Source organism: Dipodomys ordii, unplaced genomic scaffold, assembly GCF_000151885.1.
Source record: "Dipodomys ordii isolate 6190 unplaced genomic scaffold, Dord_2.0 Scaffold19, whole genome shotgun sequence".
Lineage (NCBI taxonomy): Eukaryota > Metazoa > Chordata > Mammalia > Rodentia > Heteromyidae > Dipodomys > Dipodomys ordii.
Genome location: NW_012267235.1, coordinates 13,205,740 through 13,218,419, shown reverse-complemented (window position 1 = coordinate 13,218,419; position 12,680 = coordinate 13,205,740). Strand labels below are relative to the sequence as shown.

At 49.7% G+C, this 12,680-nt stretch overlaps 1 protein-coding gene across 1 annotated transcript in view; it reads right to left on the bottom strand.

Moving 5' to 3' along the window:
* Kif1c (kinesin family member 1C) overlaps positions 1 to 12,661 on the bottom strand; it is a 29,890-nt gene extending 17,229 nt beyond the window's left edge. Inside the window, exons 1-16 of the mRNA XM_013013139.1 lie at positions 12,517 to 12,661; positions 10,703 to 10,822; positions 10,323 to 10,455; positions 9,848 to 9,924; positions 9,278 to 9,457; positions 8,665 to 8,730; positions 7,892 to 8,070; positions 7,693 to 7,804; positions 6,812 to 6,889; positions 6,591 to 6,656; positions 6,428 to 6,503; positions 5,881 to 5,959; positions 5,566 to 5,711; positions 3,727 to 3,896; positions 3,482 to 3,561; positions 3,316 to 3,391 (exon numbers count right to left, since the gene is read on the bottom strand). Coding sequence (XP_012868593.1) covers positions 3,316 to 3,391; positions 3,482 to 3,561; positions 3,727 to 3,896; positions 5,566 to 5,711; positions 5,881 to 5,959; positions 6,428 to 6,503; positions 6,591 to 6,656; positions 6,812 to 6,889; positions 7,693 to 7,804; positions 7,892 to 8,070; positions 8,665 to 8,730; positions 9,278 to 9,457; positions 9,848 to 9,924; positions 10,323 to 10,428 — 1,491 coding nt within the window. The 5' untranslated portion in view covers positions 10,429 to 10,455; positions 10,703 to 10,822; positions 12,517 to 12,661. The remainder of the gene's footprint in view (positions 1 to 3,315; positions 3,392 to 3,481; positions 3,562 to 3,726; positions 3,897 to 5,565; positions 5,712 to 5,880; positions 5,960 to 6,427; positions 6,504 to 6,590; positions 6,657 to 6,811; positions 6,890 to 7,692; positions 7,805 to 7,891; positions 8,071 to 8,664; positions 8,731 to 9,277; positions 9,458 to 9,847; positions 9,925 to 10,322; positions 10,456 to 10,702; positions 10,823 to 12,516) is intronic.
* Between the last annotated feature and the right edge of the window lie 19 nt (positions 12,662 to 12,680).

The window sequence follows — 12,680 nt, the reverse complement described above, 5'->3', positions numbered from 1 at the left end:
AAAGAAAAAAAAAAAAACAGGTACCTATATGTTGCTCTTGGAAGATATATTCAGGTGGTTATAATCTTCACGGGACACTTTAGTAATCAGGCATGGTGGTACACACTTACAATCCCAGATATTCAGAAGGCTGAAATCTAAGAACTGCAATTCAAAGCCAATCTGGGACTTTTATCTTTAATTAACCACCAAAAAGCCAGAAGTGGAGCTGTGGCTCAAGTGGTAGAGTGCTAGCCTGAAGCAAAAAAAAACTAAGGAATAGCACCTCTGACTGTGACTTCAAACCCCAGTAGCAGCACCAAAAAAAAAAAAAAGTAGAGGTAGTAGTGTAACTCAGTGGTAGAGTACTTGCCTAGCATGCATGAGACTCTGGTTCTATCTCAATTCCCCTCTTACCCCCCCACCACAAAAAAAAGGTTCAACGGCCACCATCTGACCCCAAATGTCTACTTCTAGAATTTGTTTCTACAGACAGCACCAATTTTCAAGTCTAACCACTGTAGCAGTGTTTGTAGTATCAAAAACACTTAAATGCCCACTAATAGGAAACTAGTAAGATATCCTACATCTACATGACAGAATATTCTGACACAATGTCAAAAGTGAAGTAACCTTTGAGATAACAAGGTATGCAACCACTATTATTAAAAAGGGAGGCCACGTGTGTGCGCACATGGATAATTAGGTATGTAATACATGCCTGGACATGCAGGCTGCCTCTAGGAGAACACATTAGGAAATGATAAAGTAGTTTCTCTAAGAGAAGGAAAAATTGAGAATGAAAAGGAGACTTTCTAAAATGTACTCACTTTTTAGTACTATTGGAAAGTTTTCCCTGTTATGTTATTATCTGTACAATAAATACAAGAACCCTCCCTATTCCAGGCACCCGGTGGCTCACACCTTTAACCTAGCTTACTCAGGAGGTTGAAATCTGAGGATCTTAGTTTAAAGCCAGCCTGGGCAGGAAAGTCCATGAGACTCGTATCTTAAATAAACTACCAAAAAAGTCAGAAGTAGAGCTGTGGTTCAAGTGGTAGAGTGCAAGCCTTGCACATAAAAGCTCAGGGAGGGCTGGGAAGGTGGTTCAGTGGTAGAGTGCTTGCCTTATATGCGTGAGGCCCTGGGTTCGATTCCTCAGCACCACGTAAGCAGAAAAAGCTGGAAGTGGCGCTGTGGCTCAAGTGGTAGAGTGCTTGCCTTGAGCTGAAGAGCTGAGGGACAGTGCCCAGGCCACAGTTCAAGCCCAGGACTGGCAAAAAAAAAAAAAAAAGCTCAGGGACAGTGCCCAGGGAGAGTTCAAGCCCCAGGACCAGCTAAAACAAAACCAAAAAAAAATTAAGCCAGGTGCCAGTAGCTTACACCTGTAATCCTAGCTACTCAGGAGGCTGAGATCTGAGGATTGAGGTTCAAAGCCAGCCCAGACAGGAAAGCCCCCATGAAACTCTTATCTTCAATTAACTTCATGAAACCAGCAGTGGCACTGGTAGCTCAATGTGGCAGAGCACCAGTCTTGAGCAAAAGAGCTCAAGGACAGCGCCTAGGCCTAGTTCAAGCCCCATGACTAATTTAAAAAAAATAAAAATCCTCTTTTTGGTCCCTGGGCTTTAGTAAGTAGCATCCCTGTACAGTAGTAAGTCCTTCAGGAAAGAAATACACACTCCACTAATCATCCCACCCCTTTCTGTTTGCTTTTTTCTACCCTGCCATTGAGTAGAAGGGTCCTAGTTACAGGCACCCAAAGGTAATTGGAAGCCATCTACATCCCTGATTCCTAAGATGTACCTGTCGTCTAGAAGGGTCTATAGCTTTCTCAGGACTTCAAAGCCCTGATTACCCTGGTCCTGGACAAGAGCACTCAGCCTGGCCTGCCACCCAAATTATCTACTCACACTTCTCTCCCTTGCTTTATGGTGCGGGCCAGACAAAGCAAAGCCCTTTCCTTTTTTAAGAAGTGTTTTCAGTTTCTTAATTAGTGAGGCCTGACCTCTCAAATTAAAGTAGGGCCTCTGTGAGAAAATCTACTACCTCTTCTTGGCTGACCCCAGTGACCTAACTTGTATGAGAGCAGTCTGTCTGCTTAAGCCCTGATCTTAGCTGCTTTGCATCATATACCAGACAGGCAAGGCTGCTTCTCTGGTGAGACTGGAAGTTCCTGCTCTGCCCTTCATTGACATGTACCAATCAGCTGGGCTAGCCTTGTTTTATTTTGTGTGTGGTACTGGGGATTGAACCTGGCCTTATAGTTGATAAGCAAGTACTCCACTGAGCTGTATTACATTCTCAGTTTTGCTTGTTGGAGACAATGTCTTGCTATAGCCCAGGATGATCTCCAACTCTCAATCCTGCTTCTGCCTCCTGAGGACTAGAATTATAGGAGTGTCATCACACCAGGCAGCTATGCTCATTTTCTACAACTAGCATCCATTCTGACTGGTCACTGTCTGTCACATGCCAGCTAGTTAATGATACTTTAAATATCATTCCAATCCCCATCTGAGCCTGACCATTCCTGCCTTTTCTGTTCTTCTCAGCAAAGCTTTACTGAGCACCTAGTACCTAGCAGGCACATGTCAAACATCGGTGTCCCCTACTCACCCCAACATGTACTCTGGGGATTCAGAAGTTTGTCCCTACTCCTTATTACCCCATCTTTCAGGCTCCACTTCCCAAATTACCTTTCCCAGGAAGCTATGCACTGTCTCCAGGCCACCCTGCATCCATCTATAATCCAGCCTTCCACACTTAAAATCGCTGAGTCATGCTCACTCCTCCATCCCCTTTCCACCTGTCTTCTAAATTATCCTTTCAAAATATGTATTTGTGAGCTAATTTTTTGCATAGTGAGTATATGCACAGGATACAAAATCCAAAAGGCAGAAAAACATATGCCAGTCTAAGTTCCTATGCCAACCAAACTCCAGTTTCTCTGTTCCCCCTCCTCTCTCTGAGATAACCACTATTGAGCAGGTTCTCATGAATCCCAATCAATTAATTCTGACCAATTCTGTGCAGGAACACATACACATAAAGACTTAGAGCTAAGCAGGGAGGTCTATCATCCTCTGAGCTCCAAAGGCCTTCCTTACAGGCGTTTGATAAGCACTGGACCCTCTATATCACTGTCTGATCAAGAAAGCAAGGATAGTGGAGAACATGGACCTGTTCATGGTACAGGGCGCAGAAGGAGCAAGGGCCAGATCAGAGACATAAGAGGAAAAGATTAGGGACAGAACTCTCACCCTGCCACCTCTAACCCTCTTCTCTAGGTATCCAAAGTGTTCCCCAGATCTCTTTCCACAATCGTTTACATACCTTCTTTGGAGAGAAGACACCCACAGTTCCCCCATCCTCCCGGACGGCTACCCCCATCTCAGCCAGCAATGCTTCCCTATGAGCAAGAAAAGACAAATGTCAGTCTTCTCATTACTCATGTTCTTCCCTGCAAAGTCTCAATAGGTTATCCCTGGGTCCCTCGCACCTTTCCATTCTTAGGGCTTCCGTCTTGCGCAGTTTCTCCTCCCAGGTCTCATTCAGCTCAGCTATAATCTTCTCTGTCTCCTAGAAGCACAGGGACAGATGGAGATCAGGAAAACCTGGGACCAATATCTACCACGGAGGCTGCAATACTCCTAGGATGCCATCTATCTCTTTAGCCCTGGCTTTGAAAAAGTAAACTCTCAGTAGTCTCCAGCCCCTTACCCCTTGCCGGCTCCAGGTTCCTACCTGCAGTCTCTCCATGGCCTCCTCAGGCCCAATCTGGGGCTCAGCATTGGGAGAAAATGAGGGCTCTAGCTCCCCATTATGGGCAGGGGGAGATGACGGTAAAGCTGGGGTAGGGGGGTTGGAAACGGTTGGCAGAACACCACCAGGACTCCCCTCTTCCACTTTCAGACCTGAAAGGGAGAAAGGTAAAAGAAGGAGGCTAAGGAAAAATGGAACTGATCAAACTAGAGAAGGCCAGGAATGTTACAGAAGGCAACCTCCCACATGGTAGGGGGTCCTCTACAGCCCTGACAAACGGGCACCCTGTCTCTGCTTATATTCCAGGGATGGAGGCCATACTTTGTACTTGAAAGCCAATTCTTCTCATTCTTATTGCCTCACTTTGCTGAGTTGAAATGTGCTGCACAACATGCATGCTCTGCCCTCTGGCATGAAAGCCTATATATAGTGCCATTTTTTCTGCCCAGCCCCTGAAACACTACAAGATGAACATCCCACCTAATTTATCCTCCTCCTCTTCCCACGAACAGTATTCCCTCCAAGGTGTCCCAGCACCCTGATTCCCCTCAGTGGAATGGATCACTAGAGTGGACAGGGTTCATACTTGGGTTAAACAACATCTCACACAGATACTGTTTTATTTTATTTTTATCAGTGCTGATTACTGCATTTTAAAAGCCATTCCATTGTTGACTGTTAAATTCATGGTCAATTGAAATTCTGGTGCTGCTGGGCATGGTGGTGCACACCTGCAATCCTAGCACTCAAGTGCTAAAGTAGGAGGATCCTGAGTTTGAGGCCAGCCTAGGCCACATAGTAAAACCCTATCTTTTTTTGTTGTTGTTTTTGTAGGCCACAGAGCTTGATCTCTGGGCTTAAGCCCTGTCCCGGAGCCCTTCAGCTCAAGGTGAGTGCTCTACCACTTGAGCCACAGTGCCACTTCCGGTTTTCTAGAGGTTAACTGGAGATAAGAGTCTCACAGACTTTCTTGCCGGGGCTGGCTTTGAACTGCAATTCTCAGATCTCAGCCTCCTGAGTAGCTAGGATTACAGGTATGAGCCACCGGCACCTGGCCAAAACCCTATCTTTAAATAAAAAGGGGAAACAGGAAGATCTCAGTTCAAATCAAGCCCAAGCAAAAACTTAGAATCAAGACCCCATCTTAAAAACAAACTGCAAGCCGATCACCAGGGGTTCACACCTATAATCCTAGCTACTCAGAAGGCTAATCTGAGAATCCCAGTTCAAAGCCAGCCAGAAGTGGAGCTGTGGCTCAAGTGGTAGAGTGCTAGCCTTGAGCAAATAAAGCTCAGGAACAATGCTTGGGCCCTGAGTTTAAGCCTCAGGTGCACATGTGCAACATACACACACATACACACCCTAAAAGAGTTTAAGCCTCAGGTGCACATGTGCAACACACACACACACACACACACACACACCCTAAAAGCAAACAGACTTGAGTGTGGCTCAAGCATACAGCACTTACCTAGCAGGCTCAAGGCCATGAGTTCAATCCCCAATACCACAAAACAAAAGAACAAAAACAAACTGATATTTTTCAGGAATTTTTGCAAGGCAGACATACCAGTAGCCTCTTAACAATTTACTATGTAAAAACTATAGATGTAGAATTTGCCATTTATTCCTGTACTTGTCATTAATTCCTGAAGCCTGTCAAATGCCTTCTCTGTATCTGTGTCCATGTCACTGAACACAAGAAGAGCCTCCCAGTAGTTGCTTCCTCCCAGACCCCAGCACTAGATAAAGATAAGGAAAGAGGGCCAGAATGGGTCATAGAGTGTCCCTGAACTGCCCCCCCATCCCTGGGGCCCCTACCTCCAAGAGCAGAGGCTGAGAGGCCCTGAGCCATCAGCAGCTCCCGCAGCCGGGCCACCTCCTCCTGTAATTCTCGGATCAGCCGAGCATTCGGGTCCTCATTGATGACAGCATTGCAGCGGATTTGCTTAGTGCGGTCAGCATACCTAGGTGAGGGACAGGGGGATTAGAAGACAAGCATCAAGAACCCTTGCTGGGCTGCCTGATCCCCACTCTTCTTCCCAATTCCCAAGACATATGGCACAGTCCTGAGTAACCAGCTTCTAATCTTCTGGCACTTTTGAGGGCTGCCCCTGCCAGAGATGAATCTCTTACCTGAGGGTGCTGAGCGTCTCTTCATAATTGATGTCAGCAGGACTCAGAGCTGCAATCATTGCTGTGCGCGAGTTCCCACCTATGAATAGAAAGGATGGAAAAGCATTAGCTGAGCTGGAGCTTAGGATAAGTCACACTGGGTCATGAGGCCAAGTGAGGGAAGGCTCAGTGAGCAGGGAAGGGTCACAGTATGAGGTAGAGGAAGCCAAGAGTTGTGGTGCAAACCATAAAGTCTAGGCGGAGAGGACTGAGGTCAGGGGTACATCAGGTATCTGTGGACAGTCACAGACCCAGGGGAGAAGGCTGAAGTCAGCAGTGGGTGTGGAGTCAGGGAGAGTCATGGGAGGCAGGTCAGTGAGGCCCTTGGCTTGGCAGCGTGTGGCCTTGATTCCAGCATAGGAAATCTTCAAAGGATATTTCCTAGGTTAGGGGGAGAGACAGTGGGACAACACTGACTAGATTTGGGATTCTAGAGATGGCAAGAGGATACATCAGGTGTTATCACAGGGGCACCAGAGTCAACAAAGAGGGGAGAAAAACTGCTCACCCAAATTCTCCTTGAGCAGCCAGGTGAGTACAGAGTCCCTGTAAGGGATAAAATCCGACTTGCGCTTCTTTGATTGCTGGGGGGATAAGGAAAGGAAATTAGAATGGGCCACTGCCTATGCCTGCTCTCTTGAACCCTTGTCTTCCCAACCCTCAAGGCTTACCATATCTGCAAGGGCTGAGATCACCTTCCCTAGAGTAGTCAGGGACTTATTAATGTTGGCACCTTCCTGGCAAAGGATGAGGAATGTAGGGGTGAGACCTTCTTCTCCCAATCAGCTCTATTTCCCCTTCCCTTTACCACAAGAGTTCTGGGTGATGATCAATGATCTTCCCACTCAGCCTTTGAACCTGCCCAACATCTATCCCTCCAAAGCATCCTCACCTTCAGACGCATGCCCCGGGCTCCTGAGGAGTCAGCCCGCTCGCTCCCAGCAAGGTCCACCAAACTGATCTTACTGACCTAGGCTCACAGGAAAGAGGAAGTGGGTGACTAGAGTGAGGGAGGGATGGGAAGGCAAATCAGAGAAGAAATCTGAGTGGTTAGCAAGGGCTAGAGAAGTCCTAAGAGAGGACAAATAAAACTGATAGGAGGGGGGGAGGGGGGAGGCTGGGAAGGGATGTGAAGGGTAAACAAAGGAGGAGGCTGCAATGCTTGGTAAGAAATGTACGCATTATCCTGCCCATGTAATTGTAACCCCTCTGTACAGTATGTTCACAAATAAAATAAAATAAAATAAACTGATAGGAAGGCCAGGTGCTGGTGGCACACGCCTATAGTTCTAGATACTCAGGAGGCTAATATCTAAGGATCATGGTTCAGTCAGCCCGGGCAGGTATGAGAATCTTATCTCCAATTAAACACCAAAAAAGCCAGAAGTAGAGCTTTGGCTCAAGTGGTAGAGTGCTAGCACTTAGCGAAAAAAAGTTCAGGGACAATGCTCATGATCTGAGTTCAAGGCCCGGGACCAGCACAAAAAAAAAAAAAAAAAAAGGAGGAAATAGAGTCTGTAGATAACAGTAAGGAGCTAGTTACTTATTTATTCATTTACAAATATTTATATAGGTCGACTGTGTGCTGGGACAAGGGCCCAAGTGGGACTGGTGACTGGTGCCCTGTTGAGAAGTCTTGTGAGGACAAGCAGGAGTTGTAATACACTAATATGATGGGGAGGTTAGAGAGGGCTATGGAAGACCCAAGCTGAAGAGGAAGGACAGCCCAAGCCTCTTCTATCACAACACTGTCCTCCTTCTAGAGATCCTCACCTTCTCTGAGTCCAGTCCAGTGAGTTGGTCATGAGAGCGCTGTGTGAAGACGATGGTGAAGACAGCATGGGAACGGCTGCTGGTTTCATTCATGTTGGTGGCAGCCACAGTCCTGATGGGGAAAGTAGAAGTCACAGGGTCCTGCCCCTCACCTTCCCAGTCCTGTCCCCTTCTCTTCCACTCTGTCAGCTGGTCTTACCGTGCCTTATTTCCACAGTCCATGAGGTCAGCAATGTCTGCATAGGAGGTCACAGCCAGCTTAGAGAGGTCCTGCACATAGGGGCCCAGGATGGGGTGCTCCCGGACCCGGAGAGAACCCCGACTCTTAGGATTCAAGAGGTCACGTACCCGCTCACAATAGATCTCCATATAGCTCACCTGAGTAAAGGATGCAAATAAAAAGTGAGGAAGACAATGTTGGCATTGCCAGTAAACCTCACCTAACTCCACCACAAGGACCCGGCTAACTGCAGTGCATGCATACCAGACTTGATACTAAGCCCCTGACTGTGATGGCTCACTGATCCTCCCACCAACCCTAGGGGTTGGGGGGTCTGAATCATTAGCATCCACAGATGAACACATTCAGGAGTTTCAGTCTGAAATCACTGCCCAAAGTCATACATAGTCACAGGTAGAGCCCAAAACTAGATCCTAGACTGACTCCCAAGATTGCCTGGTGTCTTTTTTTTTTTTTTTTTGATCAGTCCTGAGGCTTGAACTCTGGGCCTGGGCACTATCCCTGAGCCTCTTTTTGTTCAAGTCTAGCACTCTACCACTTGAGCCACAGCGCGACTTCTAGCTTTTTCTATTTATGTGATACTGAGGAATCGAACCCAGGGCTTCATGCATGCTAGGCAAGCACTCTACCACAAAGCCACATTCCCAGCCCTGACTTCAGTCTTAATCATTCTACCTTCTGCCCAGAGACATAGGGGCCCCTCCCTGTGCCCCAATAAAACCAGAGCTTACCTCCACAGAAAAGGAGAGCTGAGCGCTCTGGTTCTCATTAACACGAGAGAAGAGGTCCTCACAAAGCTGGAGGGAAACATAGAAAAGCTCCCTTTTAGGGCACACCTGTCATGCCAGGCCTTTTCCCAGGTTGAACCCTTTCCATAGCCTAAGAGAGAGGTCACAAGTCAGAGGTTTTGCTCCCCAGGATGGCTACTATGCTGCTTGGCCAAGGAAAATTATGGACAACTCAGTTTTCCAAACTACCTCTTTCTACAGTTAACACCTTACCTGTGGTACAGAGGCCCATAGGGAAATTACACTCACAATAACTACAAAACAAAGAAAAACAGCAGTATATGGTAAAACCAGGGCCTACACCTAGTGTTCTCTGACACCAAAGCCTTGACTTTTTTCATGGAGCTTCACTGCCTCTGGTGGGAATGACACCTCCCTCTCCAAGAATGCCCACCAGGTTTCAGCCAATCCTCACATTCTATCATATCCCTAATAACTAAAAACCTCAGCCAAGTATCTACCCATTATCCTTATAGCACTGACCTTCCTTCCCTGTGGAGCAACTCAATTGAAGATGGTCCTTCCCTGACTACTCAACCAGGTCCCCAGCATATACCTGAGGCACAATACCCTGCTGCCCTGGCTCCTGACGCCCCATCATGGTGTAGGACTTCCCAGCTCCTGTCTGTCCGTAGGCAAAGATGCAGACATTGTAACCTTCAAAGGCATGGAGCAGCATCTCCTCCCCAATGTCTCGATACACCTGCTGCTGAGATGCAAACTGTGGGTCCTCAGCCTAGGTGAACAAGGGGCAGAAAAGAATACCAAGAGCTCTGGATGACCTTGTCTTTTGTTTCTACAGACCAAGAGTCCTGCTCCATCGTCGATGATTGCCCAAAGGAGCTGTGTGTTTCATACCCCCACTCTCATTATCAACTGAAGCATCTTGAGGGTCCTATCCAGCCCTTGCTGGTCCTAATTATCCCAAGAGTCTCTTCCCTTCCCCTCCCGGTCATCACAGTCACAACCTAATGTACTATGTACCCCACCCAAGGGTTCTCATCTTTGCAATCCAGTTTCAACCAATCTCTTGGAGATTCTATTTCCCAGTAATACCCCCTTCTCCAGTACCTAAATCCTCTGTCTGCCATAATCTGGCCTACTACTCCCAGCCCAACAAACTCACCGAAGTGTGTGACCAATAGGAATAGTCGAAGGTGAAGCTTTTAGGGGCATCCTTGTTCTGTTTGGGATTGATGATGGCTGAGGGGAAAGGAGAGGGCAAAGGAGGGAAAGTCAAGGTCAGGTATTCCCAACCTCTGCCCATTCCCTTACAATCCTCTGGGGTCCAGCAATCTGACTCCCCATCTCTGTCCTAGCTCATTCTCTCCCCCTTTTAATACTCCCCACCCCCTCCAGCACAAAGCTAATTTTGGCTTCCTAGGACCCGCCCCCACTGAGCTGCCTCCCTGGATTGGGCAATGGAGGGCTGACGGCCAACATTCCCCCTCCCAGGGACAGGAACATGGAAAGGCCAGTCTGCCCTACCCCCACCCTTACAACTAGCACCTGCTCTGCCTAGCATAACCCTCCTCCTGGTTCAGCCCAGCAGGACTGGCCTTCCCCACTTGTGCCCAGCCAGGCCCCTGAGACACACTCACAGGTGGTATTGCCCTGCATGCTGACCACACACTTGGCATCCTGGCTGGTCTCACGGGCATTGAAGGGCCGAACCCTCACTGCCACTTTCACCGAGGCTCCAGCCATAGTTCCAGACACTCCTGCCTTCCTCAACTAAATGACAGAAAAAGAGAGGTAGTCAGAGACACTGGAAGGACAAAGACATTGCCTCCCAGTTTCTCCTTGAAACGGTCTCTCCATTCCCCTGCCCAGACAGCTACCCAGCCCTTCAAGGACTCAATTCCTGTTCCCCAGCCTTCCTCCCAAATGTCACTGCCTTAAGGGGCTTCCAAAAGTATTCCTGCCTTTCTCCCCAGCCCTATCCCAGCTCACAGGGACCTGAGCCATCACCCAGAGTTACCTGGCGTCCTGGCTCCAGACCAAGGGGGTTGTATCAGCTCTGGCTGCCACCGGCCCTTGAACGGGGAGCCCCATCCTACACTTGGGGCCTGGCCACACAGCAGGGGCTGTAGGGGAAACCCTGGTAGTGGGGGGAGAGTGGTTAGGAAGCACCTGTGTCCCCAGAGACCTGTCTGGAGTTCTGTATTTGGAGGGCCAGGGGTGGGGGTAATGTTAGGAAAAGTAAAGATAACTGGCCCCCCTAAGTGCAATGTGAATCCAAGGGCAGGGATAGTGATATTTTTATTCCTCGTCACTCACAAGTGTACTAGACATTCAGATGGGAAAGATGAGAGAGAGAGGGAAAGATGAGAGGGGGGGGAGGGAGGCTGGACAGAGGGCAATTCAGAGAAAGACACACATGGGCAGACATAAGGGTGGTGAGAAGGGGGAGAGGAGGGACAGAAAGTCATAGACACCAAGAAAGTGAGAAAAATGCGACAAAAGATTGAGGTCACTCTGTGAAGGAAAGAATGGGAGGAGGAAGAAGAAAGACATGGAGGGTGTCAATGCTCAGAAATGTTAATAGGCAGGAAGGAGATTCTGAAGCCAAAGCACAAAGTGGGAGTCCAGAAAAGAGATGAAAAGAAAGAAAACCCCAAATATAAAACCTAATCAATAATTCCCCAATAGTGTCAGCAAAGGAGAAGTAGATCCCTCTTCCCACCTACAGCCCACACAACCTCCACTTGGGAGGCAGGGAGGACTGATGGCAAAGTTGAAAGGCTGGGACTGGGATCCACAGCGCCTGTCTTGTGGGCCCCAAGCCCCTTGCCCAGCCCCCAGTACTTCCTCCTCAGGATCTAGGACAATGGACAGGGGAGGGTGGGGTCATCCTGTATCCATACCAAACCCCAGAGCTCCATTCTGCAAGACCTGGAATACCTGTGTCTCAAAGGGGAGGCATGAAAAGAGAAGGGAAGGGAAAGGAAGCAAACTGGTCCCAGCCCCAGCCTGGGGCTAATACTATGGCGTCCACTGCCCAAGGGAAGGTGCCAGGCTGGAGCCCAGGAATGTGGGTAATCGGGTACCCACACCCAGAGAGGAGAGTCTGGGCTGCCCACACCCACAGACGGCAGGGTAAGGACTATGGAAAAGGTCCAGGGATGCCAGGTCCCAAAGGACCTCCAACCTTTGTCATACCAGCCTTCTTCCTAAGCATGGGAGGGGAAAAGGGGGCTGGTCTGTCCCAGGACAGGAAGGGAGTAGCCAAAATCAGAGACTGGTTCAGGAAGAACAGTAATGACCTCCCCCCCCCCCAGACCCTGGACAAGCGAGAGAAGGACACTGGTGGGAAGAGAAAAGCCATGGTGATCGCTCTGCAGCTAATAAAGTGGGAAATAGGGTGACACAGCCAGGGGACGGTGGGGGAAGGAAATGGGCGCTCGGTACAAGGGTCTGCCCGTGCGGCTTTAAGGGCACAGTAGGTACAAGGGAGGAGCCCCAGGCTAAGTGGGGCCTACTGACCCGAAAGGGGGGACCTCGGGTCACCTACACCTTGCCCACCCAGCAACTTTCCCAACAACCCCCCCCCACCCCACCCCGGTCTATGCGGCCGAGGACCCGGGTCTCCTGGTCCAGCCAGCCGACGGCTGCCCGGGGCCTGGCACCGCTCTGCGCCTCCGCGGGACAAACAGCACTTGATCCCGGCTCCGGGGCACGGCCGGCTCGGGCCGGGTCTTGCACGCGGGACCCCGGCTCCGCACCCCGCCGCCCGCGCATTCCTCCGCGCCCCCCCCACCGCCCCGTCCGCCTTCTCCCCGGCTCTGCTCTCACCTCGTAGACCGCAGGGCTCCCCGAGCAGCGCGGCGGAGCGCGAGGAGGGTAAACTTCGTGGAAAGCGCGTGAGACCGGAGCGGGGCCGGTCCCGGGACCGGTTCGGGGCTGCCCCCGCCCCCTCGCCGGGTCCCCGGGCGGCGGGTGGCCGTGTAGCGCCCCGA